Source organism: Capricornis sumatraensis, chromosome 8 (genome assembly GCF_032405125.1).
Source record: "Capricornis sumatraensis isolate serow.1 chromosome 8, serow.2, whole genome shotgun sequence".
Taxonomy (NCBI): Eukaryota; Metazoa; Chordata; class Mammalia; order Artiodactyla; family Bovidae; genus Capricornis; species Capricornis sumatraensis.
Genome location: NC_091076.1, coordinates 111970567 through 111996285, shown reverse-complemented (window position 1 = coordinate 111996285; position 25719 = coordinate 111970567). Strand labels below are relative to the sequence as shown.

The 25719-nt window shown below is 49.0% G+C and overlaps 1 protein-coding gene across 1 annotated transcript in view; it reads left to right on the top strand.

Annotated features, from left to right (window-relative positions):
- Positions 1 to 12211: 12211 nt before the first annotated feature.
- CEP112 (centrosomal protein 112) overlaps positions 12212 to 25719 on the top strand; it is a 312648-nt gene continuing 299140 nt past the window's right edge. Inside the window, exons 1-4 of the mRNA XM_068977099.1 lie at positions 12212 to 12370; positions 15757 to 15947; positions 18165 to 18337; positions 22623 to 22625. Of these exons, the coding sequence (XP_068833200.1) occupies positions 12265 to 12370; positions 15757 to 15947; positions 18165 to 18337; positions 22623 to 22625 (473 nt within the window). The 5' untranslated portion in view covers positions 12212 to 12264. The remainder of the gene's footprint in view (positions 12371 to 15756; positions 15948 to 18164; positions 18338 to 22622; positions 22626 to 25719) is intronic.

Sequence of the window (25719 nt, the reverse complement as noted above, 5' to 3'; positions counted from 1 at the left end):
TATTACTAATTCATTTATTGGTATAGGCTGAAGTGCTACTTGCAGTGGAGGGTTTGAAAAAAGCATCTTGGAAAGAGTATGATTTCCCTCCGGAAGCTTGAAAGAAACTAGTTACAAATGAATGAATCTTCTATTTTCTTTATGGAAAATTGAAAAGATGCTTCAAGCTGTGTTTATGTTAGATTTGGCATCACACTGCATGTATTGCAAAGATACTGCAGAAGGAATCCTGTTGCGAAATTACATGAAAAACAGTGGTAAACTGAATTTCTTTTAAATGAGTGTTTTTACAATTTAAATTTTGTTTCTGCTCGATATTTAAAAATATATATATATATAGTTTCGAGCTTTTCTAGAAATGTAATAGAAAACCAAAGGAAACCACAGGATAGCAATGCAAACACGGAGATCACTCTGAGGTGGAAGAGACTTTTTGGAGCAGCAGAAATACATTTTCCGCTTGATCTTGGTGTTCTGCACAGAATGGTAAACACAAAATCTTTTCATTTTATTTCAGCGTCTTCAGAATTTGGGGTACGTTCTTTCAGATCTTGGATAGCTCTGAATTCAAAAAAAATGTAATGTTCATTTTCTTGTCTAATTCAACAGTATTCGCCTCTGAGTTGTGAGATCACTTCTTCAGACTTATTCAATGTCGTCTGTCCTAATAACGGGCACACCCCTCTGTGAATATCCTCCTGCGACCCCATTTTCTTTGCTCTTTATCTGTTCTTTCTCTACAGCCCCTAAAGTGTGACGGGCTCCTATCCGAGCGGGATACCCGAGGGCAGCAGCGTCCCGACAGCGGTCTGGTCATCCTGGGAGTGTCGGCGTGGGATTGGCCTAGCGGCCGCCAGGCTGGAAGGCGAGCCTAGAGGCTGCGCAGAGCAGCGGACGTCGTCATGACAACGCCACCCAGCGTAGGGGGGCGGGGAAACGCGTGTGCGGAAGTCCCCGCCCCGGCCTGCCGGGCGGGGCCGCCGGGGCCCGGGCGTCGCCATGGCAGCGCCGGGAAGGGGTGTGGCCTGCGACGGGGCGCCCCCGCCCCGCGGACCCCGCCCGGGCCTGCACGGCGGGCGGCGACCTCGACGCCCGCAAGGGTTTGAAACCGTTTTGAGGCGGCGGCGGCGGCGGCCGGTCGGAAAGCTTGCACGTAGGGGCGCCAGTTCTGGTTTTCCCGAATCCCTTCCCGGGCCCCCGCGCGCGGGTTCCCGGTGGAATTTTGTGCGGGAAAGGGTCGCCCCGGGCCGGCCGCCGTCCAGGCCCCTGGCGCGCGCCGCTGGGGCGTCCGGGCGCGGCGGCCGCGGCTCCGCGTGCGGAGAGGGGACCGGGCGGCGCGGGCCGGGGCTTCTGACAAAGCTGGGGGCCGGCGGGGCGGGTCCGCACGCGGGGCCCGGCTCCCGACGGGGCGGCGCCTGTGAGCAGACGTCGGCGCGCGGCCGCGGGGTCTGGGCCGGGTGGCCCCGCTCCCTGGCCTCCCTCCCTTCTCCGCAGGTCCTCCCCGGGGGGAGCACTCCCTCCGCAGCCGGGCGGGGGTCCTGGGCGCTCCGGGGGCGGCTCCGGGGAGGCCCGCCCGCCCCCGGCCCGCAGGGCGGACCCGGGCCAGACCCCAGGCTCCCCGGGACGATTGCGGACGCTGCGCGCGGCCTGCCCGCTGATCGTCGTCGAGAAGCCGGACGCGGGGACTCCAGCCGCCCCGTGGGGGTCAGGGTGCGGCGGGGGGCTGTCCCTGGGTCCCTGGCCGCCGGCCCCGGCGTCCCCGGTCTCCGAGGCGATGCCCCTCCTTCGTGGGAAGCTCGGTCAGTGCCTGGTAACTGTCCAAACACCCGGAGGTGCGGGCTGGTGAAACAGGCACCTGTAAACGGGTTTCAAGTTTTGTTTAATGACCCGCCATCCACTTCAAGTACGATTTGATTGAGCAGAATTGATTTTAGGCGGCTTGCAGGAGTGTGTGTATTTCGCGTGGCCCGGGGCGGTACCTGTGTGAGCGGTCTCTCTGTTTGGGGGTGTGGCCGCGTTTCCCCAGGACCTAGAGTGTGTGCGGCTTCCTCGAGCACCCTCAGAACCACATCTTAGCCCATTTCCTAGCTGTCAGCAGAGACACGGGTATAAAAAAAGACCAGGAGCTAAATATATTACAGCTATAAGTAAGAGTCATCCAGCTTATTTCTTTTTATGTGATTGGTAGGCACATTCTAAGTATTTTAAATCTAACTCAAAGACATAGCTTTACTTATTTTTTAAATTCTAATTTAAATCTTCAGTTCTAATAAGCCATACATAATAAAACTTTTTGATTAGCTGGGATTAACTAGATATAACCTACCTGTAAGAGGTAATTCCTTAAAGGTTTGAAGCAAGAATTCTTTGACGATTTGAACCAATAACTTAATTTTGTTTTCATTTTGTTGGAGAATAAATAAGGGATTAGAAAAAGCTGAGTTTTAGCATTGACCAAGTATCACTGATTCTTTATTGTGCTTTTTAAAAAGATATTTATTTGGCTGCACTGGGTTCTTGGTTGCTGCCTGTGGATCTTTCGTTGAGGCATGTAGGATCTATTTCCCAGACTAGGAATGGAACTTGGGCCTCCTGCATTGGGACCTCAGTGTCTTAGCCATTGGACCACCAGGGAAGTCCCTCTTTACTGTGCTTTTTAAAAAATGTACCCTCCAGTATTGCATATTATTCTAGCAATTTGATTGCCTGTCTACTTTCCAAAATACTTCTTGGAGGTATTGCTGATTTATATTTGAATGGCCAACAGATATAATGAATCTGAGAGCTGATGGTTTCAGAGTTTGAATCTGAGCCTTATGCTTAATTTCATGACTAAGTGAGTCTTTCCAGTTGAGTTTTCATTTCCTCTAACCCTGAACTTTGACATCTCCTGCTTATGTCAGAGGATTGAAGGAGAACTAGTGATTATAGGAATCTTTGTTTCAGTGATAGCTAAAGACCCTGATGCTGGGAGAGATTGAAGGCGGGAAGAGAAGGGGACGAAAGAGGATGAGATGGTTGGATGGCATCACTGACTCAATGGACATGAGTTTGGGTAAACTCTGAGAGTTGGTGATGGACAGGGAGGCCTGGAGTGCTGCAGTCCACGGGGTCACAAAGAGTCTGACACGACTGAGTGACTGAGCTGAACTGGTGGACTCTCCCAGGCATGTGTTTGAGTGTGTGGGCAGGGTGAACTGTTTAAGCCTGGAAGTATACTTGGGGTCAGAGCTGTGCTTAAAACTCTGGGTTTCTATGTTTCCATCTGTTTGTTTACCCATTTGATTAATTGCTTTTCAGCTCAATGATAGTAATATAACATCTGGCAGTGGTATCTTGTTACCAGCTTTCTGTTGATACTTTCTGTTACTGATGGAGTTATGTAAAGTTTGCAGCTAGTTATTGTAGGGATGTAGAACAAAACCAACCAGCCACATAACCCGAGGCCAACTAACCAATCATTTTCTTTTATTTAGTCACTAAGTTGTGTCTGACTTTTTGCGACCCCATGGACTGTGGCGCACTGGGCTCTGTCCATGGGATTTCCCAGGCAGGAATACTGGAGTGGGTTGCCATTTCCTCCTCCAGGGGGATCTTCCTGACCCAGGGATTGAACTCTGTCTCCTTGTGTCTCCTGCGTTGACAGTCAAGTTCTTTACCACTGTGCCACCTGGGAGGCCCTAGCTAATCATTAAACATGATTAAATAAAACAGAATTGACAGTGACCAAGTCTTGAATTCAAAAATATGTTTCTTTTACTGTAATGCAGAAGGTACCATGACCAGTTTTGGTTAACAGAATTAAGGGCAATAGTGTTTCTATTCTAGAAGAACTATTTAGTACTTGGAACAACAACAACAAAAACCAACCACAGACATATCTTGTTTTATGGCACTTTGCTTTATTACACTTCATAGATACTGTGTTTTTAACAAATTGAAGGTTTGTCGAAGCCCTGCCTGGAACAAGTCCACTGCTTGCCAACAGCATCTGCTCACGTCGTGTCCCTGGGTCACAGTTCGGTGATTCCCAGAACATTTGAAACCCTCCCAAAATGATCACAAACGATGCATAGTGGTACTTTTTTTTTTTTTTTAGCAATAAAGTATTTTTAAAATGAAGGTATGTACTTTTTTAGCATAATGATATTGAACACGGAATAGACGACAGGATGTGTAAACATACCTTTTATATGAGAGAGCGTCCCTGGTGACTCAGATGGTGAAGCATCCACCTGCCGTGCAGGAGACCTGGGTTCCATCCCTGGGTCAGAAAGATCCCCTGAAGAAGGGAATGGCAGCCTACTCCAGCGTTCATGCCTGAAGAATCCCATGGCCATTCCAGGCCTTTTTTTATGCACTGGGACAGCCCCGTGTTCAGGTGACTCGCTTCACCGTGACGTGGTCTGGAACTGAGCCTGCGGTGCCCCTGAGGTCTGCCTGTGTTTGTCCTGCGGGAGAAGGATGTTCATTTCTTCGGGTAGCTTTTTTTACCAGTCAGTTCTTCAGCTTCCTTCACACGCCATGCGATGTACTAGGCGCCTACTGAGATGCATCAGACGTGGTCCCTGCCTTCCAGGAGCATCTCTCAGGTGGTGGGAGACGTGTGAACAGCGTGCAGTTGTGTGAAGAAAGCGTAAAAGCACCCTGAGCGCTGCCACGCAGCTGCGAGCTGTGCACGCCCGGATGGAGTGGAGAGTGTGGGCCTCGCGGGGCGGGCCTCAGAAGGGCGCCTGAGCCGCGTCTCCTGGCTCCGGGCCGCGGGGCAGCCCGTGAGGAGGGTGAGCGGTCCTCTAAGGAGAGCAGGCCTCAGCGAGTGCGGACGGGCGGGGAGCGCTGGCGGGGCAAGGGCCTCCGTGGGCGGTTAGTGAGGCCGCGTGTGTGTGTGTGGGGTGTGGTCATCCGTGGGGCGGTTTGTGAGGCCATGTGTGTGCGTGTGTGTGTGTGTGTGTGTGGTATGGGCATCCGTGGGTGGTTGGTTAGGCCCTGTGTGTCTGTGTGTGTGTGTGGTGTGGTCATCTGTGGGGCGGTGAGTGAGGCCGTGTGTGTGTGCGTGTGTGTGTGGGGGGGGTGTGGTCATCTGTGGGTGGTTGGTTAGGCCCTGTGTGTCTGTGTATGTGTGTCTGCGTGTGTCTCTGTGTGTGTCTGTCTCTGTATTTGTGTGTTGTGTCTGTGTGTGTCTGTCTGTGTGTGTCTGTGTGTGTCTCGCTCTGTGTATTTGTGTGTCTGTGTGTGTCTGTCTGTCTTGTGTCTGTGTGTCTGTGTGTCTGGGATGTGTCTGTGTGTGTCTTTCTGTGTGTGTCTGCGTGTGTATGTGTCTGTGTCTCTCTGTGTGTGTCTGTGTCTGTCTCTGTGTATTTGTGTGTGTGTGTGTTGTGTGTCTGTGTGTGTCTGTGTGTGTCTCTGTGTCTGTGTGTGTCTGTCTGGTGTCTGTGTGTTGTGTGTTGTGTCTGTGTGTGTGTCTGTGTTGTGTCTGTGTGTGTCTGTATTTGTGTGTGTTTGCCTGTCTGTGTGTGTGTGTCTCTCTGTGTGTGCCTGTCTGTGTTGTGTCTATCTCTGTGTATGTGTGTGTGTGTCTGTCTGTGTGTGTGTGTGTCTCTCTGTGTGTGCCTGTCTGTGTTGTGTCTATCTCTGTGTATGTGTGTGTGTGTCTGTCTGTGTGTGTGTGTCTCTCTGTGTGTGCCTGTGTTGTGTCTGTCTCTGTGTTTGTGTGTGTGTCTCTGTGTGTGTGTGTCTGTCTGTGTTGTGTCTGTTTGTGTGTGTGTGTCTGTATTTGTGTGTGTCTGTGTGTGTGTGTCTCTCTGTGTGTGCCTGTCTGTGTTGTGTCTGTCTCTGTGTATTTGTGTGTGTGTGTGTGTGTGTCTGTGTCTGTCTGTCTTGTGTCTGTGTGTTGTGTTGTGTCTGTGTGTGTGTCTGTGTTGTGTCTGTGTGTGTCTGTATGTGTGTGTTTGTGTGTGTCTCTCTGTGTGTGCCTGTCTGTTGTGTCTATCTCTGTGTATGTGTGTGTGTGTCTGTCTGTATGTGTGTGTGTCTCTCTGTGTGTGCCTGTCTGTGTTGTGTCTGTCTCTGTGTATTTGTGTGTGTGTGTGTGTGTGTCTGTGTCTGTCTGTCTGTCTGTCTGTGGCGGGAAAGACGGGCTGGGAAGGCACCGCACTGCGCAGCCTGCCTGGGTCTGGGCTCAGCGGTCGCCCGCGCCCTGGAGGCGGGAGGTCAGGGCCTGAGCTCCGGGCGCAGGACTGGGGGGGACGCGGGAGGGCGTCCTCGGGCCGCGGCGGTGAGCGGGGCACGGGCGGGTTTGGAGGTGTTTCTGGGTGTTTGTTCTTTACGGTCACGGTCGGGGCGACACAGCGAGGAGGTCGTCGGCGGGGGCGGCGGGACGGTGGGGACAGGCAGGGCGCCGCGCATCGGGAAGCGGAGCGGGGAGGCGCGGGGGAGCGCCTGGCGCGGCCCTGACTCTTCGGCTGGCGGGGAGGTGGGCCCTGGAGCGGAGGTGCGGGGAGGCCTCCGCGCTGCCGCGGAGCAGGACTGCCAGGGGCCCGGCGGAGCCTCGGTCTCGGGGGCAGGGCGGCTGGGGGCCCGATTGGGGGTGCGGCTGGAAGAGCCGTCGTGGGAGCCGCGTGCTGGTCCCGCGCGAGGGGAGCCTGGCTCAGCCCCGGCCAGACCGGCTGCGTGCGGAGCCCCTGTGCGGAGGAGGCCCTGGGACCCGGCGCTGGAGGAGGCCCTGGGCGGCGTTGGGAGTGGGACGCGGGGCGGAGAGGCACAGCCGGGCTTTTCTCCAAAGGTGCCATTTGCAGATGTGAATCAGTGTCATTTGAACGAATGACAGATGGGGATCGTGTCTCGCGTAGAGACAGTGCCCAGGCATTTCAGAACTTAGAGGAATGTGTGGACTCTTGAGTAGATTTTAACTTAAGGAGTCTTGTCAAAACCTATGTTTCTGATTTTGGGGGTTCACCCGTTTATAATCAGTGTTTTTCCTGTTGATTAGGAAGAAATCCGAGGATCAGTATTTTAAGTTTTTGATGGGAGTTAAACATTGTACACTTATGGACATTAAAAATCGCTTTTTTGCTATACAGTTTGATTAATTTTTACACATACATAGGATAGGTTCTTCGGAGAAGGCAATGGCACCCCACTCCAGTACTCTTGCCTGGAAAATCCCATGGATGGAGGAGCCTGGAAGGCTGCAGTCCATGGGGTTGCGAAGAGTCGGACACGACTGAGCGACTTCCCTTTCACTTTTCACTTTCATGCATTGGAGAAGGAAATGGCAACCCACTCCAGTGTTCTTGCCTGGAGAATCCCAGGGATGGGGGAGCCTGGTGGGCTGCCGTCACGGGTTGCACAGAGTTGGACACGACTGAAGCGACTTAGCAGCAGCACCAGAATAGGTTCTTATAGCCTGCACAGCCAGCATGTAGAACAATTCCAGGACCCATGTGACTTCCTCCCCTGCCCCATCCCGTTGCTAACCCAGTGAGCGAGCCTGTGTGCCGGTACTTTGTCTTTGTGCCTGGAGTTTCTGCCTTTTCTAGGGTGTCACACGGGGGATACGGTCACGCCGTCTGTGGCCTTGGAGAACGGCTTCTTCGACTTGGGCTGACGCACTCGCAGCTCCCCCACGCTGTCAGGCGTATCAGCCCTTCTCTCCTTGTGTTTCATTGTGTGAATGAACCACAGTTGGTTTATCCATTTCCCAAGGGAGGGACCCTTGTTTGGATTCCAGTGTTTGGAATTGGTTACAGAAGAAAAAAGCTGTTATAAACAGTATATTCAGGTTTCCCTGTGAATATAGATTTTGTTTCATTTTGTTTCATTCACTCCTAAGACTAGGAGTTTTGAGTCCTATGCTGTGAGCTTAACTGGCTAAGAAATGTCTGCTTTCCAGAGCGGGCGCATCGCGTTGTGCTCCTGCCAGCGACGTGCGCGTCTGCCTCTTCTGCTCCTGCTGCTGCTGCCCTCGTGTCCCGTTCCTGTTGTTGCTGCTGCTGCTGCCCTCGTGTCCCGTTCCTGTTGCTGCTGTTGCTCTCGTGTCCCGTTCCTGTTGCTGCTGCTGCCCTCGTGTCCCGTTCCTGTTGCTGCTGCTGCTGCCCTCTTGTCCCGTTCCTGTTGTTGCTGCTGCTGCTCTCGTGTCCCGTTCCTGTTGCTGCTGCTGCCCTCGTGTCCCGTTCCTGTTGCTGCTGCTGCTGCCCTCGTGTCCCGTTCCTGTTGTTGCTGCTGCTGCTGCTCTCGTGTCCCGTTCCTGTTGTTGCTGCTGCTGCTGCCCTCGTGTCCCGTTCCTGTTGTTGCTGCCCTCGTGTCCCGTTCCTGTTGCTGCTGCTGCCCTCGTGTCCCGTTCCTGTTGTTGCTGCTGCTGCTGCTCTCGTGTCCCGTTCCTGTTGTTGCTGCTGCTGCCCTCGTGTCCCGTTCCTGTTGTTGCTGCTGCTGCTGCCCTCGTGTCCCGTTCCTGTTGTTGCTGCTGCTGCTGCCCTCGTGTCCCGTTCCTGTTGCTGCTGCTGCCCTCGTGTCCCGTTCCTGTTGTTGCTGCTGCTGCTCTCGTGTCCCGTTCCCGTTGTTGCTGCTGCTGCTGCCCTCGTGTCCCGTTCCTGTTGTTGCTGCCCTCGTGTCCCGTTCCTGTTGTTGCTGCTGCTGCTCTCGTGTCCCGTTCCTGTTGTTGCTGCCCTCGTGTCCCGTTCCTGTTGTTGCTGCTGCTGCTGCCCTCGTGTCCCGTTCCTGTTGCTGCTGCTGCTCTCGTGTCCCGTTCCTGTTGCTGCTGCTGCCCTCGTGTCCCGTTCCTGTTGCTGCTGCTGCTGCTCTCGTGTCCCGTTCCTGTTGTTGCTGCTGCTGCTGCCCTCGTGTCCCGTTCCTGTTGTTGCTGCCCTCGTGTCCCGTTCCTGTTGCTGCTGCTGCCCTCGTGTCCCGTTCCTGTTGTTGCTGCTGCTGCTGCTCTCGTGTCCCGTTCCTGTTGTTGCTGCTGCTGCCCTCGTGTCCCGTTCCTGTTGTTGCTGCTGCTGCTGCCCTCGTGTCCCGTTCCTGTTGTTGCTGCTGCTGCTGCCCTCGTGTCCCGTTCCTGTTGCTGCTGCTGCCCTCGTGTCCCGTTCCTGTTGTTGCTGCTGCTGCTCTCGTGTCCCGTTCCCGTTGTTGCTGCTGCTGCTGCCCTCGTGTCCCGTTCCTGTTGTTGCTGCCCTCGTGTCCCGTTCCTGTTGTTGCTGCTGCTGCTCTCGTGTCCCGTTCCTGTTGTTGCTGCCCTCGTGTCCCGTTCCTGTTGTTGCTGCTGCTGCTGCCCTCGTGTCCCGTTCCTGTTGCTGCTGCTGCTCTCGTGTCCCGTTCCTGTTGCTGCTGCTGCCCTCGTGTCCCGTTCCTGTTGCTGCTGCTGCTGCCCTCGTGTCCCGTTCCTGTTGTTGCTGCTGCTGCTCTCGTGTCCCGTTCCCGTTGTTGCTGCTGCTGCTGCCCTCGTGTCCCGTTCCTGTTGTTGCTGCCCTCGTGTCCCGTTCCTGTTGTTGCTGCTGCTGCTCTCGTGTCCCGTTCCTGTTGTTGCTGCCCTCGTGTCCCGTTCCTGTTGTTGCTGCTGCTGCTGCCCTCGTGTCCCGTTCCTGTTGCTGCTGCTGCTCTCGTGTCCCGTTCCTGTTGCTGCTGCTGCCCTCGTGTCCCGTTCCTGTTGCTGCTGCTGCTGCTCTCGTGTCCCGTTCCTGTTGTTGCTGCTGCTGCTGCCCTCGTGTCCCGTTCCTGTTGTTGCTGCTGCTGCTGCCCTCGTGTCCCGTTCCTGTTGTTGCTGCCCTCGTGTCCCGTTCCTGTTGCTGCTGCTGCCCTCGTGTCCCGTTCCTGTTGTTGCTGCTGCTGCTGCTCTCGTGTCCCGTTCCTGTTGTTGCTGCTGCTGCCCTCGTGTCCCGTTCCTGTTGTTGCTGCTGCTGCTGCCCTCGTGTCCCGTTCCTGTTGTTGCTGCTGCTGCTGCCCTCGTGTCCCGTTCCTGTTGCTGCTGCTGCCCTCGTGTCCCGTTCCTGTTGTTGCTGCTGCTGCTCTCGTGTCCCGTTCCCGTTGTTGCTGCTGCTGCTGCCCTCGTGTCCCGTTCCTGTTGTTGCTGCCCTCGTGTCCCGTTCCTGTTGTTGCTGCTGCTGCTCTCGTGTCCCGTTCCTGTTGTTGCTGCCCTCGTGTCCCGTTCCTGTTGTTGCTGCTGCTGCTGCCCTCGTGTCCCGTTCCTGTTGCTGCTGCTGCTCTCGTGTCCCGTTCCTGTTGCTGCTGCTGCCCTCGTGTCCCGTTCCTGTTGCTGCTGCTGCTGCTCTCGTGTCCCGTTCCTGTTGTTGCTGCTGCTGCTGCCCTCGTGTCCCGTTCCTGTTGTTGCTGCTGCTGCTGCCCTCGTGTCCCGTTCCTGTTGCTGCTGCTGCCCTCGTGTCCCGTTCCTGTTGTTGCTGCTGCTGCTCTCGTGTCCCGTTCCCGTTGTTGCTGCTGCTGCTGCCCTCGTGTCCCGTTCCTGTTGTTGCTGCCCTCGTGTCCCGTTCCTGTTGTTGCTGCTGCTGCTGCCCTCGTGTCCCGTTCCTGTTGTTGCTGCCCTCGTGTCCCGTTCCTGTTGTTGCTGCTGCTGCTCTCGTGTCCCGTTCCCGTTGTTGCTGCTGCTGCTGCCCTCGTGTCCCGTTCCTGTTGTTGATGCCCTCGTGTTCCGTTCCTGTTGTTGCTGCTGCTGCTCTCGTGTCCCGTTCCTGTTGTTGCTGCCCTCGTGTCCCGTTCCCGTTGTTGCTGCTGCTGCTGCCCTCGTGTCCCGTTCCTGTTGTTGCTGCTGCTGCTGCCCTCGTGTCCCGTTCCTGTTGCTGCTGCTGCTCTCGTGTCCCGTTCCTGTTGTTGCTGCTGCTGCTGCCCTCGTGTCCCGTTCCTGTTGTTGCTGCTGCTGCTGCCCTCGTGTCCCGTTCCTGTTGTTGTTGCTCCTGCTGTTCTGTTCCTGTGGTTCCGTTGTTGCTGCTGCTGTTCTGTGGCTCTGTGCCCTCAGCGGGTTTGGTATTGTCTGCGTTTCTGAGTCGAGCTGTCCTCATAGGTGGGTAGTGACGTCTCGCTGTGGCTCTCATTAGCGCCTGTCTACTGATTAGTGGTGCACAGCATCTTCTTCACCTGCTTACGTGTCAGCTGTACATCTTCTTTTGTAAAGGAGCTGATTTTTTTGCCGATTACTTTTATTGGGCTATTTGTTTACTTGTGGCTTAGTTTTAAAGTCCTTTATGTATTCTTGACATAGGTCCCTTCTGAGAGAAATGCAGTGTTTCTTCCCAGTCTGTAACTTATCTTTTCAGCTCCTGGACAGATTTCTTTGCAGAACAGAGGCTTTTTATTTTGATGAGGTCTAATATATCAATTTTTTCTTTTATGGGTAGTGCTTTTAATGTTGTATCTCAGAAATCCTTGACTGACTTCAAGTCATGAAGGTTTTTTTCCTTGTTTTCTTGTTTCATAGTTTTACATTTTACACTTAGGTCTATGATTTATTTTAAGTTAATTTTCAGTTCAGTTGTTCAGTCATGTCCAACTCTTTGTGACCCCAGAGACTGCAGCATGCCAGGCCTCCCTGTTCATCACCAACTCCTGGAGTTTATTCAAACTCATGTCCATTGAGTCGGTGATGCCATCCAACCATCTCACCCTCTGTTGCCCCCTTCTCCTCCTGCCTTCAATCTTTCCCAGCATCTGGGTCTTTTCCAATGAGTCAGCTCTTCACATCAGGCGCCCAAAGTATTGGAGTTTCAGCTTTAGCATCAGTCCTTCCAATGAATATTCAGGACTGATCTCCTTTAGGATGGACTGGTTGGATCTCCTTGCAGTCCAAGGGACTCTCAAGAGTCTTCTTCAACACCGCAGTTCAAAAACCCTCAGTTCTTCGGTGCTCAGCTTTCTTTACAGGCCAGCACTCACATCCATACATGACCACTGGAAAAACCATAGCTTTGACTAAATGGACCTTTGTTGGCAAAGTGATGTCTCTGCTTTTTAATAAGCTGCCTAGGTTTGCAGTGTTTATAATGCTTCTTAAAATCAGGTAAAGTGAGTCTTCCAAACTTCTTGTTCTTTTTCAGAATTATTTCTGCTATTCTAATTCCTTTAACTTTCCATGTAAATTTTCGAGTCAGCTTGTGTATATCTGTAGGAACACTGCTGGGAATTTTAGTGGAACTACGTTATATCTGTAGATCAATTTGGGGGTGTTCAATACTAATGAATTTTATTTGATCTCTTCCAACAGTTATGTAGTTTGCAGCATACAGACATTATTGTTTTAATTTTAAATATTTTACAGGCTGAATTATGGAAATGGGAAGTGAAGAAGAAAAATGGGAGAAGCTGGATGCGGAATTTGATCACTTTGTGGTAGATATGAAGCCTTTCGTTCTAAAGTTACCCCATAGGTCAGGTAAGATTATGTTTGAAAATTAGGTTCTTAGCATTAATTTTTTTCTTTGTATTATTTAGCCAAACCAGTGAACTTCCAATATGGAAAGAAAACTGAGTTTGTTTAATAACAGTTTTCATCTTATAAAGGACTGTTTACTCTGAGCTGCTCGAGGGAACATGGAAATTCAGCGATGATGATGTCCTACTGAACCATGGCAAGGTCTTAACATGTTACCCATCCATGTCAGGAGCTTAAAGTGCATGAATCTTTCAAGTTAGCTGAACGGTTCTTTGCTGAGACTTTTTCCTCCTCCCATGGAAATGGTTCCTTTCAGGAGCTTACTGTCCACCTGTCTCTGACCCTTTTGTTTATTAAAGCAGAAAGTAATCTGTTAATCTTCCCTGCTTATTGGTTGACTGAATAAAATCAACTGTAAATGAGTTTTTGTTGCTGTCTTGCTTGCAGTTCATAACCTGTTACCCTTTGAGAGTTTTTGTCTCAAGTCAGATTTTCAGATAATTTAAGGTTTATCAGAGAGCAGTTAAAGAGACTGTGAGGAGCTTGGAAGCTTCTCTGAGTTCAGTTCAGTTCAGTTCAGTCGCTCAGTCGTGTCCGACTCTTCGCGACCCCATGAATCGCCGCACGCCAGGCCTCCCTGTTCATCACCATCTTCCAGAGTTCACTCAGACTCATGTCCATTGAGTCAGTGATGCCATCCAGCCATCTCATCCTCAGTCGTCCCCTTCTCCTCCTGCCCCCAATCCCTCCCAGCATCAGAGTTTTTCCCAATGAGTCAACTCTTCGCATGAGGTGGCCAAAGTACTGGAGCTTCAGCTTTCACATCATTCCTTCCAAAGAAATCTCAGGGCTGATCTCCTTCAGAATGGACTGGTTGGATCTCCTTGCAGTCCAAGGGACTCTCAAGAGTCTTCTCCAACACCACAGTTCAAAAGCATCAATTCTTCAGCACTCAGCCTTCTTCACAGTCCAACTCTCACATCCATACATGACCACAGGAAAAACCATAGCCTTGACTAGACAGACTTTAGTCGGCAAAGTAATGTCTCTGCTTTTGAATATGCTATCTAGGTTGGTCATAACTTTTCTTCCAAGTAGTAAGTGTCTTTTAATTTCCTGGCTGCAGTCACCATCTGCAGTGATTTTGGAGCCCCCCAAAATAAAGTCTGACACTGTTTCCACTGTTTCCCCATCTATTTCCCATGGAGTGATGGGACCGGAGGCCATGATCTTCGTTTTCTGAATGTTGAGCTTTAAGCCAACTTTTCCACTCTCCTCTTTCAGTGTCATCAAGAGGCTCTTTAGCTCTCTCAGTTATGGCAGCCGTTAAGGCTGGCTGTAAATCTGTTTTTGGAGCTTTTGAGTGTAGGGTTAGGAGTGGGGACAAGAAATGGGCATTTACCCGAGTTTTGTCCAGGTTCCCTCTAACTCTGAGATGCCTAGTGAGCTTAACATTCAAAAGGAGGAGCCGAGTCAGTGCAGACCTCCGCCCCGGGGAGGAGGGAGTGCAGGGTTTGGGCCCACACCCCGTGTCCTCTGGCGTGCAGGCATCGCCTGCGGCCCGCCGAGCCCACGGGTTTGGCTCGGTCTTCCCTTCACGGGCTTCCTGTGGCCTCTCCTCTTGCTTTTTTGGGTGGCAGCCTCTTTGTCTTCCTCTGCTGTTCTTACAGGGAGCACCCCTGTCCCCTGGCTCGTTCGCCGTTAGCTGGACTAGAATTCAGTGGCATTTCTGCATTGTGTTCTCGTCTGACATTCACTCTGGTTTTTCCTTCTTGTGTTAGATCTGCTGATTAGGATGAATGTATATTAAAATCTCTCATTATAAATGTACTCCAAGTCAAACGATGTTCATATTTCATCTTTTAAAAAGGGATTTGGGGTATCTAGAATGGGATTAATTGTAATCTTTGGTTTGTGACTCATTGTGGATATTGGTACATCCCTGGTGCTTTTTTATGCCATTAATTCATAATGAAAGCTCAGAAACTCACATCCCTGTCAAGACCTGACCATTCATATAACTTCAATCTCATTATAGCTAAATTCTACTTCGTTTCCCCCCATTATTTTAAGTAATGAATTTTTTCATTAGCCAAACGGTTGTACTAAGCTCTGTTCATTTGAATATTATATGTTAGTAGATTTCAGTTTGCCCCAGGACATATAGAAATGCAGTTTGAAAAACCATCTACTTAAGTTGATCTGTTTTACTTGCTGTTTTCTTTTTGTACAAAGCACACCTGATGTTGGTGCTTCCTGGTAGCGTGGCTGGTAAAGAATCCACCTGTAACGCAGGAGACCCCGTTTCAATTCCTGGGTCGGGAAGACCCACTGCAGAAGGGAAAGGCTACCCATTCCAGTATACGGGGTTGCAAGGAGTCGTACATGACTGAGCCACTTTCACACCCGGTTTTTCAGGAAGTTTGTTTTGTGATTATATAATTTTCAAAACTAAAAATACAAAGTTCTTGAGAGACTGCTCTTATACCTGGAGTGATAAATCCAGCATGAGCAAAGTGGTAAATCAACCCCAGGGATGTTTGTAGGTAAAACAATAAACGAATATGACCTTTAGAGACTAAGAGATTAAAGCAGATTTATGATTTGTGTTAGATATATAATCCTTAAATTGAGATAGACAGAAAAGATTAATGTTGAAATAGACTTGGTGAGCCCTGAAAACAGTTCTGTGTCACAGTGAGATGAGGCAGTCAATAGGCCATTTTATGTGGATTAAACTGTGGTACATTTTTAAGGTAGTTTTGAAAAGGATAATTATTTTTCAGAATTATATGTAAATACAGTAACCCTGAAATAGTTTTAGAGAGGTTAAAAGAAAACCCTGAATGAATCATCCACAAATCCCTGAAAATCATCAGCTTTAATAAATAAAACATTTGAGATTCAATTTTAGATTGAGTTTAAAATGCTTAAGTTTGCATTTTCTCTCTCGTGGTTTTAAAATTATAGAAAGATTTTTCAACACAACTAAAATTATTTTAGAGATGATTTTACAGCAACACTTTTGTCTCAGAGATTTATCTGATGGTAATCCTGGAACTCTAATCGACTGATAAAGCTCAACTCTAGCCCAGGGGTGGTGGACTGCAGCCCCTTTCCACATCCCACCTGCGGCCTTTTCTGTGAAGACTGATTAGAAAACAGCCGTGACCCCTGGTGGATGCGTGGTGCGGGCAATTCCTTGCAAACTGGAGACACTGTGTGGAAGATCACCTGGGCCTGCAAAACCGAAATGTTCGCTGTCTGGTGCTTTACAGAAAAGATCCGCTAGCCCCTGTGCTGGACGAGAGCAGTGTGTTATGGGTCTGTAAGGGAATGTTGTGTTTTCTGAGAAATGCAACCTAACACCCCCTGTGTGTGTCTAGAACGGCAGCGGTGCGCACTCTGGATCAGAAAGCTGTGTGAGCCTTCAGGCACTGGCACCGGCATCCCGGGCAGGAAGAACCGCAACTTGTACGCCAAGCTCCTGCTGCACATGCTGCGGCGGGGGGTGCTCGAGGGCCCGTTCACGCAGCGCCCGGAGCCGGGGACCCTCAGAGCCCTGCCTTCCTACATGGTAGGTGTGCGTGCGCCAAGCGCCTTACTGCCCATGCCCAGGCGGGGGCGCTCGAGGGCCCTGCTTGCCTACATAGTAGGTGTGCGTGCGCCAAGCGCCTTACTGCCCATGCCCAGGCGGGGGCGCTCGAGGGCCCTGCTTGCCTACATAGTAGGTGTGCGTGCGCCAAGCGCCTTGCTGCACATGCCCAGGCGGGGGCGCTCTAGGGCCTGTTCACACAGCACCCTAGGGCCATTTATTAAGTTACAAGTCCTAGATAGGTGGTGCTGCTGCTGCTGCCAAGTCGCTTCAGTCGTGTCCGACTCTGTGCGACCCCACAGACGGCAGCCCACCAGGCTCCCCCATCCCTGGGATTCTCCAGGCAAGAGCACTGGAGTGGGTTGCCATTTCCTTCTCCAGTGCATGAAAGTGAAAAGTGAAAGTGAAGTCGCTCAGTCGTGTCCGACTCTTAGCGACCCCATGGATAGGTGTTAGTGAACGCAATCTTTTTGCTCCCTGATTCAGTTTTTCCCACCTTGAATGGCGCTTCGAGCCTGGGCTCTGAGGGGACTGCACTTAATCGATTCAGTCACCACACAGTATTCTACAATATTTCTTTAAAAATTAAAATTAATTTTCAAGCCTTAATTTCCCACTGAATTTCACTGGGTTATATTAATTTTCACTGGATTACACATCTATACAAATGTATAGATGTCAGTACATTCTAGCTTCTGAAGCTTTCTGGATGCTAACATGATTTTGACCGAACTTCAGAACAGTGACGGTGAGGGAAGCCGGGTGTGCTGCAGCACACGGGTCTCAAAGTCAGACACAGCTCAGCCACTGGACAGCGAGTATGTTTTACTTAGTGCATATGAGAGGTTGGATTGAATGACTTCTGATGTTCTTTATAATCTAATAGAATGGCAATAATTAGAGTTTAGAAGTGATTTTCTGTACTTTGGTTTCATTATCAAAAGGCAGGTTTGTCACAGAGGCAGCTGCCCTTGTGCTTGGTTGAGTATTCACTGTCTTGGGCCTCATAACCGTGAGATGGGTCTTGGTTTATGTGGTGTTTGGATACTTGAGAAATCTGTAGGTGTTGGTGGTTGCTGATAGATATATATTTATTAAAAAATGAGAAACCCTGTAGAACTTTGGTGTAGCATATGTTAAGATTTGACTATTTTATCCGTTAAACCAAAGTTCAGTCAAGAGGCCTGCTGTGCACTAGATGACCATCTCTGTTATCCATGGCAGAGTGCCAGCGCCCTGAGACTCTGCTTTCTACGGTAAACTGTGGCCGTGGTTTCCTTAAGACCAGGAGTCTTTGGGGTGGTAGTTACTCGACTTGACAATTGATTAAGCATTGAAGTGACTTCCTCAGTTAAAAAGAAACAGCTGTGCTTGTTTGACTTGGGATAGAGGGTCATGTGTCACCTTCCCTAGAGAACAGCCCCTGGAGAATTTTTTGAGTAGAATTGGCAGGATTACAGTTAATGCAAACTTTATATGCAGAGTTTCCTTCAGAAATGTGTCATGAAGCTGGTCTCCCATGAGGAGAAATAAATGGGCTGGTGTCTTTCTTCCTAATGACTGAAGAGAGAACATGTTCTGAAACATATTCAGATGCTGGAATACCGGTGTGCTGTGCCATGTTTTCCCACTCACGCTCATATTATGGGATCATAGGAAAGGGCCTTAGTTTATACACAGTAATAATAACACAGAAGCCTAGAGACCTGTCTTGGATTTTTCGGCTAGGTCGTGGCATGGCCAGAACTAAATTCTAGGTCTTCAACTCTGTTATTACCAATGATGAAGAGGTTTCTGATTTTTATTGATTTTGGTTTCTCTGCCTACTGATTTGTATGTGTGTGTGTATATGTGTGTGCATGCCCACAGAGTAATGATCACAGAAAGAAATAGGTGAGCACAAAAAGGACCTTTTCATTGTCTTTTCAGAAAGCTGATATTCCTTTGTAATATAAACCATTATTATCATATGTGTCTGTCATATAATTTTATGATTTATCAAACTTAAGCATCAGATAGCTAAAATGTGAACCATTCATTTTTATGTATTTTGCTATTTCGTTGAATATGTTTTTATATAATTAAAGCTGAGTATTTAAAAGGTTGTTATCAAACTTGAAACTTGATGGAGATCTTAACTGATTATTTCATTACATAGTACATTTTGAAAGAATAATTTTTCTAATTTTTAAAAACCAGTCCATCTATTTTGATGAACCAAATCCAGCACAAGCGAAAGGGTCCAGCCCGGATGGGTTACCGGACTGGCTGGTGGGCGAGCTGGGGAGCAGCGAGCACAGATTCGGCGAGTCCCGGGAGCTTTCCTCTGGAGAAGGCCGCTCTTTGGTGCAGTCGCCGACCGCTGTGCACAGGTATGCCTGAGCCTGGGGTCCCACGCGTGGCTCGTATTTAGCTTGTCTTTGGCGCTGGTTAGTGCAGTCCGTGTTTCCTTTTTTTTAAAATGGTAAATAGTTGGTTCACTTTATGTTTTTGCTGAAGTTGAGGGCTATTAAGGAATGCCGTGTAGGTAAAATAACGATGCTGCTTTTCCCTTGAATGTATATTGAAGATTATATTACATTTTCAGTGATTTTTGAATATCTATTAAATATTTATATCTCTTCCCATTGCTTGGGAAATGGTGATTGAAAGTCCGTAAGTATCATAGTTCTCTGCTTTCCTCTGGGACAAGCGTGAACTGAGAATATTTCAGTGACTTCAACAAAATACAACATCTTCCATATCCATCTTGAAGCTTATGCTTGAATTTCTCTCCTTCTCTCCCCTCACCAAACAATATTTGTTTTGATTTAATAGAATAATGAATGCAAACATAAACCCCATTAAACTGTGCTTTCTTACTAGATACAAGCTTAAATACGATTTTTAGTACAAATAAAAGTGAATTTCTGAATTTTGAGTACACAATAAAACAGTTATTGTTGTCGTATAACTTTTGGCCTTTAGGAGGAACAGATTTAAATGGGACTTTAATCAGATTTTGAGCTTTACGTTTGGCACTGTTCCTGGAAGTGTTGACGTACTAGACAGCGTCAGCCGACGTGTGTCACGCTTCATGCTTCACGCCTCACCATTCCCTTAGTAATTTTAGTTTTTGGAATTTGATTAGGTTAACAATGTAATCTTTCTTTTCTACTATTAATTTTTTTTTTGCTTTATTCCTTAAAGGGTGCAGAAATCTCATTAGTAATTTGAAACATCTTCGTAGTTGAGGTAGTCTGGTTATGTTTTTCGGACCTCACATATTACGGTGGAAAAGAGCAGATGGACGTAAAGCAAGAGATCCAGTCCGTGCGCAGTTTTTATTAGAAAGGGGAAATAAGCTAACACGGAGAGGCAGAACAGGAAGAGGCGACATAATTAGGACACGTGCCAGAAGCGCCAAAAGGAAGGAGCAGACAGGCCCGGGGCAGCTGCCTTCCTGGGAAGCTCAGGGTTCAGGACGGGGGCGCCCTTGGGGCCTCCAGGGGATCCAGGTGAATGGGACCTTTTCCCTCTCAGAATAGGGGATCAAGTTGGAGGAAATATGGTGATAATATTCTTCGAATATTACACAGTACCTCTGCTGGGCGATGAAACCATAGTAAAATCTCTGCGGTTTTAACAAGGAACATTTCTCTCTGTTGCTCACTTATAGTAAAATGACATTTCAATGAAACTTACGTGAGTTTGAGGCTTCAGTTGTTTGTTGTACAGTAAGTAATTAATGGAGACAGCAGACAATCCTCCATTCCTCCTCAGCCCTTCAGAGGAGCCCGCTGATGGCCCTGGTCTGTGTGGCGGCCTTGTCAGCGCGGGGGCCTTGTCAGCGCACACGTCCTCTCTGCGTCTCTGCTGCGCTCACTGCACGTGCAGAGGCGCTCCCCTGTCCTTGGGCTGGATCCGCAGCTTCACAGCGCAGGGGCTGTGTTTCTTTTCTGGGCGATGTTCCCAGATGTTCGCAGTGTTCCCAGTGCCCTGGGCAGGCACTGAGGGCACGTGCCCGCGTCTTAGTCTTTGATGAGTGCGCGCAGGAGTCTGGGAGTGGGTAGTTAGGCCGCACGTTGAATTTCGTCTGTGCAAAGCCTCTTTCAGACAGATCTGCTGGGGCAGAGAGAATAGCCCACGAGGATTTATTTTAAAAATTATTTACAAAAACTTGAAGGAGGGATAAATTTTAGAAGTCAAGAGATGTATGGATATAGGCTAGAGATGCCTGTTTGTTTCCCAGCCTTCTTATCTTCCTTCTGATGAAGTTGTTAAAATGAAGGAACTGGAAAAGACGACTGTCTTTCTAGCCAAGCGTTAGAACTTCACTAAGACTAAGGCCAAATAGCAGTATCTTTACTTACATGCTTTTAACTCAATCTGTTCAAAATTTTTAATTTGCATGTATATTACTTAATAGATATTTGTAATTTTACATACATAAAGGCACTTAAAAAATAAAACTTTTACTTTACCTAAAGGCAATACGCTTAATTTCAGGCCAAATACATAATGTGTTTGGTCAGCTCGTAAGCAGTGGTAGAATCTACTGATGGTCTGTCTTCATATTTCTTTTCTAGAGTTGATTCTTTACTCTGAGTGGTCATACTGTGCTGCTGAAAAAGTTAGAATCTGCTCATGTTGACCTAATACATCTCATCAGTTATGCACAAAATTGTTTTAAAAAGTCCAAGAGGCTTGTACTATGTGACACATGGATGTTTTTATAGTGAATAATTTATTGTTACTTAGAACTGAAGTTTAATGCTGCCTCATAAATTTTACAACCACTTCAACTTGTCCTTTGAAAAACCTCTTTAATCTTGAAAGGTTTTCCCCCTTAGTGTTTCTGTTTTGATCACTTTATAAAATCCTGCTTTACTTAGGTCTTTTTGTATGTGAAGTATTTCTCATGGCATTTTAGATTATGCTGTTTGTGTCCTGGCCTTTCCGTATTATTAAAGATGCAGAGGCCCTCTGAAGCCTCTTTGCCAGGACTCCTGTTCAGGAGAGGGGGCGCCTCTCCCGGCCTTCATTCTCCCGTGGTGTGTGTCGCGCGGCCGCGTCCCAGGCGCGTTAGCCGCGCGGTGCGGTTGTGCGCCGTCTGGCTCATTCTCGTGCTTTCCTCCTCAAATACACACTGCCCGCTAGTGAACTTAGCATTTCCCTTCAGTTTCAACGTGTGACTAGTCCTGTCCTGGTTTTATCCTTTGCTTTCCTTTTTCATAGTTCTTGGTTTAAGATTATGTTATTACCCTTAGTTTATTTTAGAAAAACCACTTTCCAAATTTCATTGCTATATTATTAGAGATCTTTTATTTTATTTTTATATCAAATATCTGATTCTTTTATTGACAGTGAAATATCTGAGTTATATTTGAGTTTGGAGCATGATTTTACAAAATGTTACTAGTGAGACTGGAGACTTGGATCTCCCCTGTACAATCTGGGTAATTTCATTCAGCTGGACAGCTGTGAGTCATATCTGTGTAAATGACCTCCTGGTCATCTTTCAGGAGCTTAGCACTGCGTGATGGTAAAGGCCCTCACTGTCTTTGTGGTGCACGGACCTTCAGATGGCCCCGTGATCCTGCTCTGGGTGGTGACAGCCTTGTACGGTCCCCTCTCCTTGAGCGTGGGCCGGACCTGTGAGTGGCGTCTCACCTGCAGAATATGGCCGAGGGGATGGGCTGTCCCTTCCGCGAGTGGCCGGCGGCGTTGGAGACTGCCCTGTGTGCAGACCCGCTCTAAGGGCCTGCTGTCTCCCTTGCTGCTGAGGAGTGGGCTGCCCTGAGTCTGTGGCCGGAAGGAGGTGAAGCTACTGCCAGCCGTGACCGCAGGCAAGGTGGGTTCCTCCGTCCAGGTGGGGACCCGGCCCTGGGCAGACCCCGAGCGCAGCCTCGTGCGGCCCTGAGCAGAGGCTCCAGTGCGGCCGCGCCCACGCTGCTGACCCAGGGAAACGGGGAGGAGGTGGGTGGTGGTCAGAGTGTTCTGTTGGGGGTAGTTGGTTATGGAGCAGTAGATGACTGCCACTCATCCTCATTTTAGAAGATTGTGCACTCATACGTGGTACATCCGTGTAAAAATCTCAGTGTAGGACTGTGAGGAGTGAAACGTGTTCTCTTCTGTCTGTGTTCTCACCGCACTTCCCCGTGAGAGTAGTCGGCGTCAGCACGTGTTGTGCGTCATTCCATGTACACACGTGCCCACAGATGCGTAACTAATCATTCCGTGCACACGCGCGCCCGCAGATGCGTTGCTAAGCATTCCGCGCACACGCGCGCCCGCAGATGCGTAGCGAAGCATTCCGCGCACACGTGCGCCCGCAGATGCGTAGCGAAGCGTTCCGCGCACACGCGCACCCACAGATGCGTAGCTAAAGATCATCGGTCTGCTCGTGGTACGTGTCCTGTTCTTTTGTCACTTAGCTGTGCTTTAATCCTGTGCCATGTGACCTGTGTGATCTTTTCAAGCACAGATGATAATCCGTAGTGTGGATTCACTGTGACTAGCCTGTCTCTGTTGCCGGTGATGCCTTAGTATTATAAAGTATGTCCCAGTTGACATCCCGGTACATGTATCATGATGAACCTGTGTGTATTTGGGCTGTTACTGATTCTGTAGCCAGGAACAGTGACACATATAATCAGCTGTTGGTGGGATTATTAGTAGGTCGACATCTTGTGCAGTGGTACAGAAAACTACCTGGGCTAGTATGGAGTGATGTCTCAGAGAGGTGAAGTTCCAAAACAAGTGCATAAAAGTGTAGTAAGCTTCCATTTGTGTGTGTGTATCTCTTAAAAAGGATATATGGGTATGTATGTGCACACGTGTGTGGAATATTTCTGGGTGCCATGTGCGAAGCTGTTTTACATTTAGGGAGTGGGGTAATCCGGTGTGAAGAGTTAAAAACTTTTTTTATACATGTATCTGTTACTTTTAATAACCACACTTATTTTTTGATAGGGAGTGTCAAGTTGCCTTCCAGAGTACTCTCTCATTACAATCCTCAGCCATACACACTATTTAGATTAGTGATGCACGTTAATGAATCTGACCAGGCGCAGCAAATACACAGATTTAAACAGGATGAAGTTTTCCCAATAGATAGTGTTTGTGGGTTACACTTACATTTCCAATTTGTTGAAACAGGAACCAAGTGAAGCAAGCTGTATGTTTATGGGGCTCCTACTGTACGCTAAATACTGTTCTAGAAGTCTTTCGTAAGTTATCTGACTTCGTCCTCTGGAATTCTGTGAGGTTGACCCAGTTGTCCTTTGTGTTTACCGAGGAGGTTACCGCTTCAGGAAGGTCAGTAAACTCCCCAGGGATGGATGCAGAACTGGAATCTAGGTCTTAGGGTTCCAGACCCTGTGTTCTTTCTGGTAGACCGTGCAGGCTTGAGTACTTTTTGCAGCAAATACGGAAACTTCACTTAACCCTCTTCCCTGCCTTGCACTTTGTTGGCAGTCTCGGGCGACCGTGCCTTTGTTCGTGGTCATCTCTGGGTTGAGTGCAATGAGGCAGTTTGCCTCTGTTCAGATATTACTTCTGACACGTGGCAGCCGCGTGTCCTCAGGCACGTTCCTTCCTTTCTCCGAACCCGGTGTCATCCTTTGTGAGAGGGAGGCGGCAGTGCTGGCCTCAGAGCCGCGAGGGTGGGGGAGCCCTCCAGGCGCCTGTGGCTGGGGCCGTCGCTCCCCACCTTCAGGGTGCGGGGTCCTGCACGCGGACTTGCTTGTCAGCTCGGCTCCTCTCATGACCTAATCTTCCCAGAAGTGTCGTCTTAAATCCATTGGTCGTTACTTATTTTCAATTTAAAAGTCATTTCGTGTTCCTGAGAAAAGGAAATTAACGGCTGTGCAGAAGGGTTCTGATTGTAAGTGTGAGTCCTGCACATTCTCAGAATAAAGAGAGGGAACGGTATTTTAGAAGAGGCTTTGGGGTCGTTGTGCCAGGGCCTGGGTTCGATCCCTGGTCCGAGAATGAAGATCCTGTAAGCCATGCAGCACAGCCAAAGAAATCAGAAATGAACAAAGTGAGAATGAGAGAGGCTTTGCAGCAGTCTTCGTTCGGCTGGCTCAGCAAGTGCCCTTTTCTGGAACAGAGGGAACACAGTGTGGCTGGCCCTGGTTTTAAACATTTCCCCACACCAGGTGTTAGAAGCTGCCTACGTGGGATCGGGCTTCAGTTCTTGTCAGCTCCATATATTTCTTGTGCACATTATTCCAAAGACAGACACAAAGACAGTAGGTTGGATTCTTCTCCTACAGTTCCGTGGAAGATGTTTTGAAGCTTCTTTGTAATGGCTGGTAATTATTTTTATGAGTTTTCAGCCAAGTATGATGTGGTCTGGTAGCTTATCACCAAAGTGTAGTTAGGCCCTGAGGTGAAGAAAGATGAAAAAGAGTGATTTAATGCCACATTATTTTTAACTTGAAACTTTGGTTAAGAGTTATGAGTTAGGAGAGAGCAAAGAGTTCTGTCGAATAAACCCCAACCTTTAAACACTGCTTCGCATGGAAGAAAGACAGTTCTGGTCATTTTAGAGGACTTTGTTGTTGAAAAAGAAGGCATTAGTAGTTCAGATTTCTTTAGATGCCACTTTATAAAGAATCACGATCCAGAATGCTTAACAATTCTAGGAGCATGCAAGCAGAATTCTTACTCCCTGGGAGCGTGCAAGCAGAATCATCACTCCCCGGTGGCGCCAGTGGTGAAAGCCCTCTGCCAGTGCAGCAGACACAAGGGATGCGGGTTCGATTCTTAGGTCAGGAAGATCCCCTAGAGGAGGAAATGACAGCCCACTCCAGTGTTCTTGCCTGGAAAGTCCCATGGACAGAGGAGCCTGGGGGAGGGGCTGGGTATGGGCCATGGGGTAGTGAAGAGTCAGATGTGGCCGACTGACTACGCACATGTGTTACTTTCATCATATTAGATTTAGGCTAACTTGGTATAAATAAAAGTTGTATCTTTTAATTCATGTCGTGTCCTTTAAATAGCATATACGTTCACACCTTTAAGAAAGGACTTAGGGAAAAATTATCCTGTTTTAAATGAGGATGCATGCTCAGTCACTTCAGTCATGTCCAGCTCTTTGCGACCCCGTGGACTGTAGCCCACCAGGCTTCTCTGTCCATGGGGATTCTTCAGGCAAGGATTCTGGAGTGGGTTGCCATGCCCTCCTCAAATGAGGATCAGTTCAGTTCAGTTCAGTCGCTCAGTCATGTCCGACTCTTTGCGACCCCATGAATTGCAGCACGCCAGGCCTCCCTGTCCATCACCAACTCCCGGAGTTCACTCAGACTCAACGTCCATTGAGTCAGTGATGCCATCCAGCCATCTCATCCTCGGTCGTCCCCTTCTCCTCCTGCCCCCAGTCCCTCCCCGCATCAGAGTCTTTTCCAATGAGTCAACTCTTCGCATGAGGTGACCAAAGTACTGGAGTTTCAGCTTCAGCATCAGTCCTTCCAGAGGAGGATAGGGGACTCTAATTTCTGCATCTTGCTTTAATGGTTATTTCACGCCGGGTTTTAGCCTGGAATGAAGAATCTAATTATAGCACTGCCCTTATGGAAAATATGATTTGTTCTACAATGGCCCTCTTTAACATGAGGTTTTCCAGTAATGACTGTGGCGAAAAGCAGGCTCTGTGCCCTTTCAAAGTGTCTCCCAGGACAGCCAGCCCTTCGCTTGCAGCTGCAGTTTAAACATGTCACCAGCAGATGGCGATCAAGTAACGAAAATGTGCTTGTGCTTCCGTATG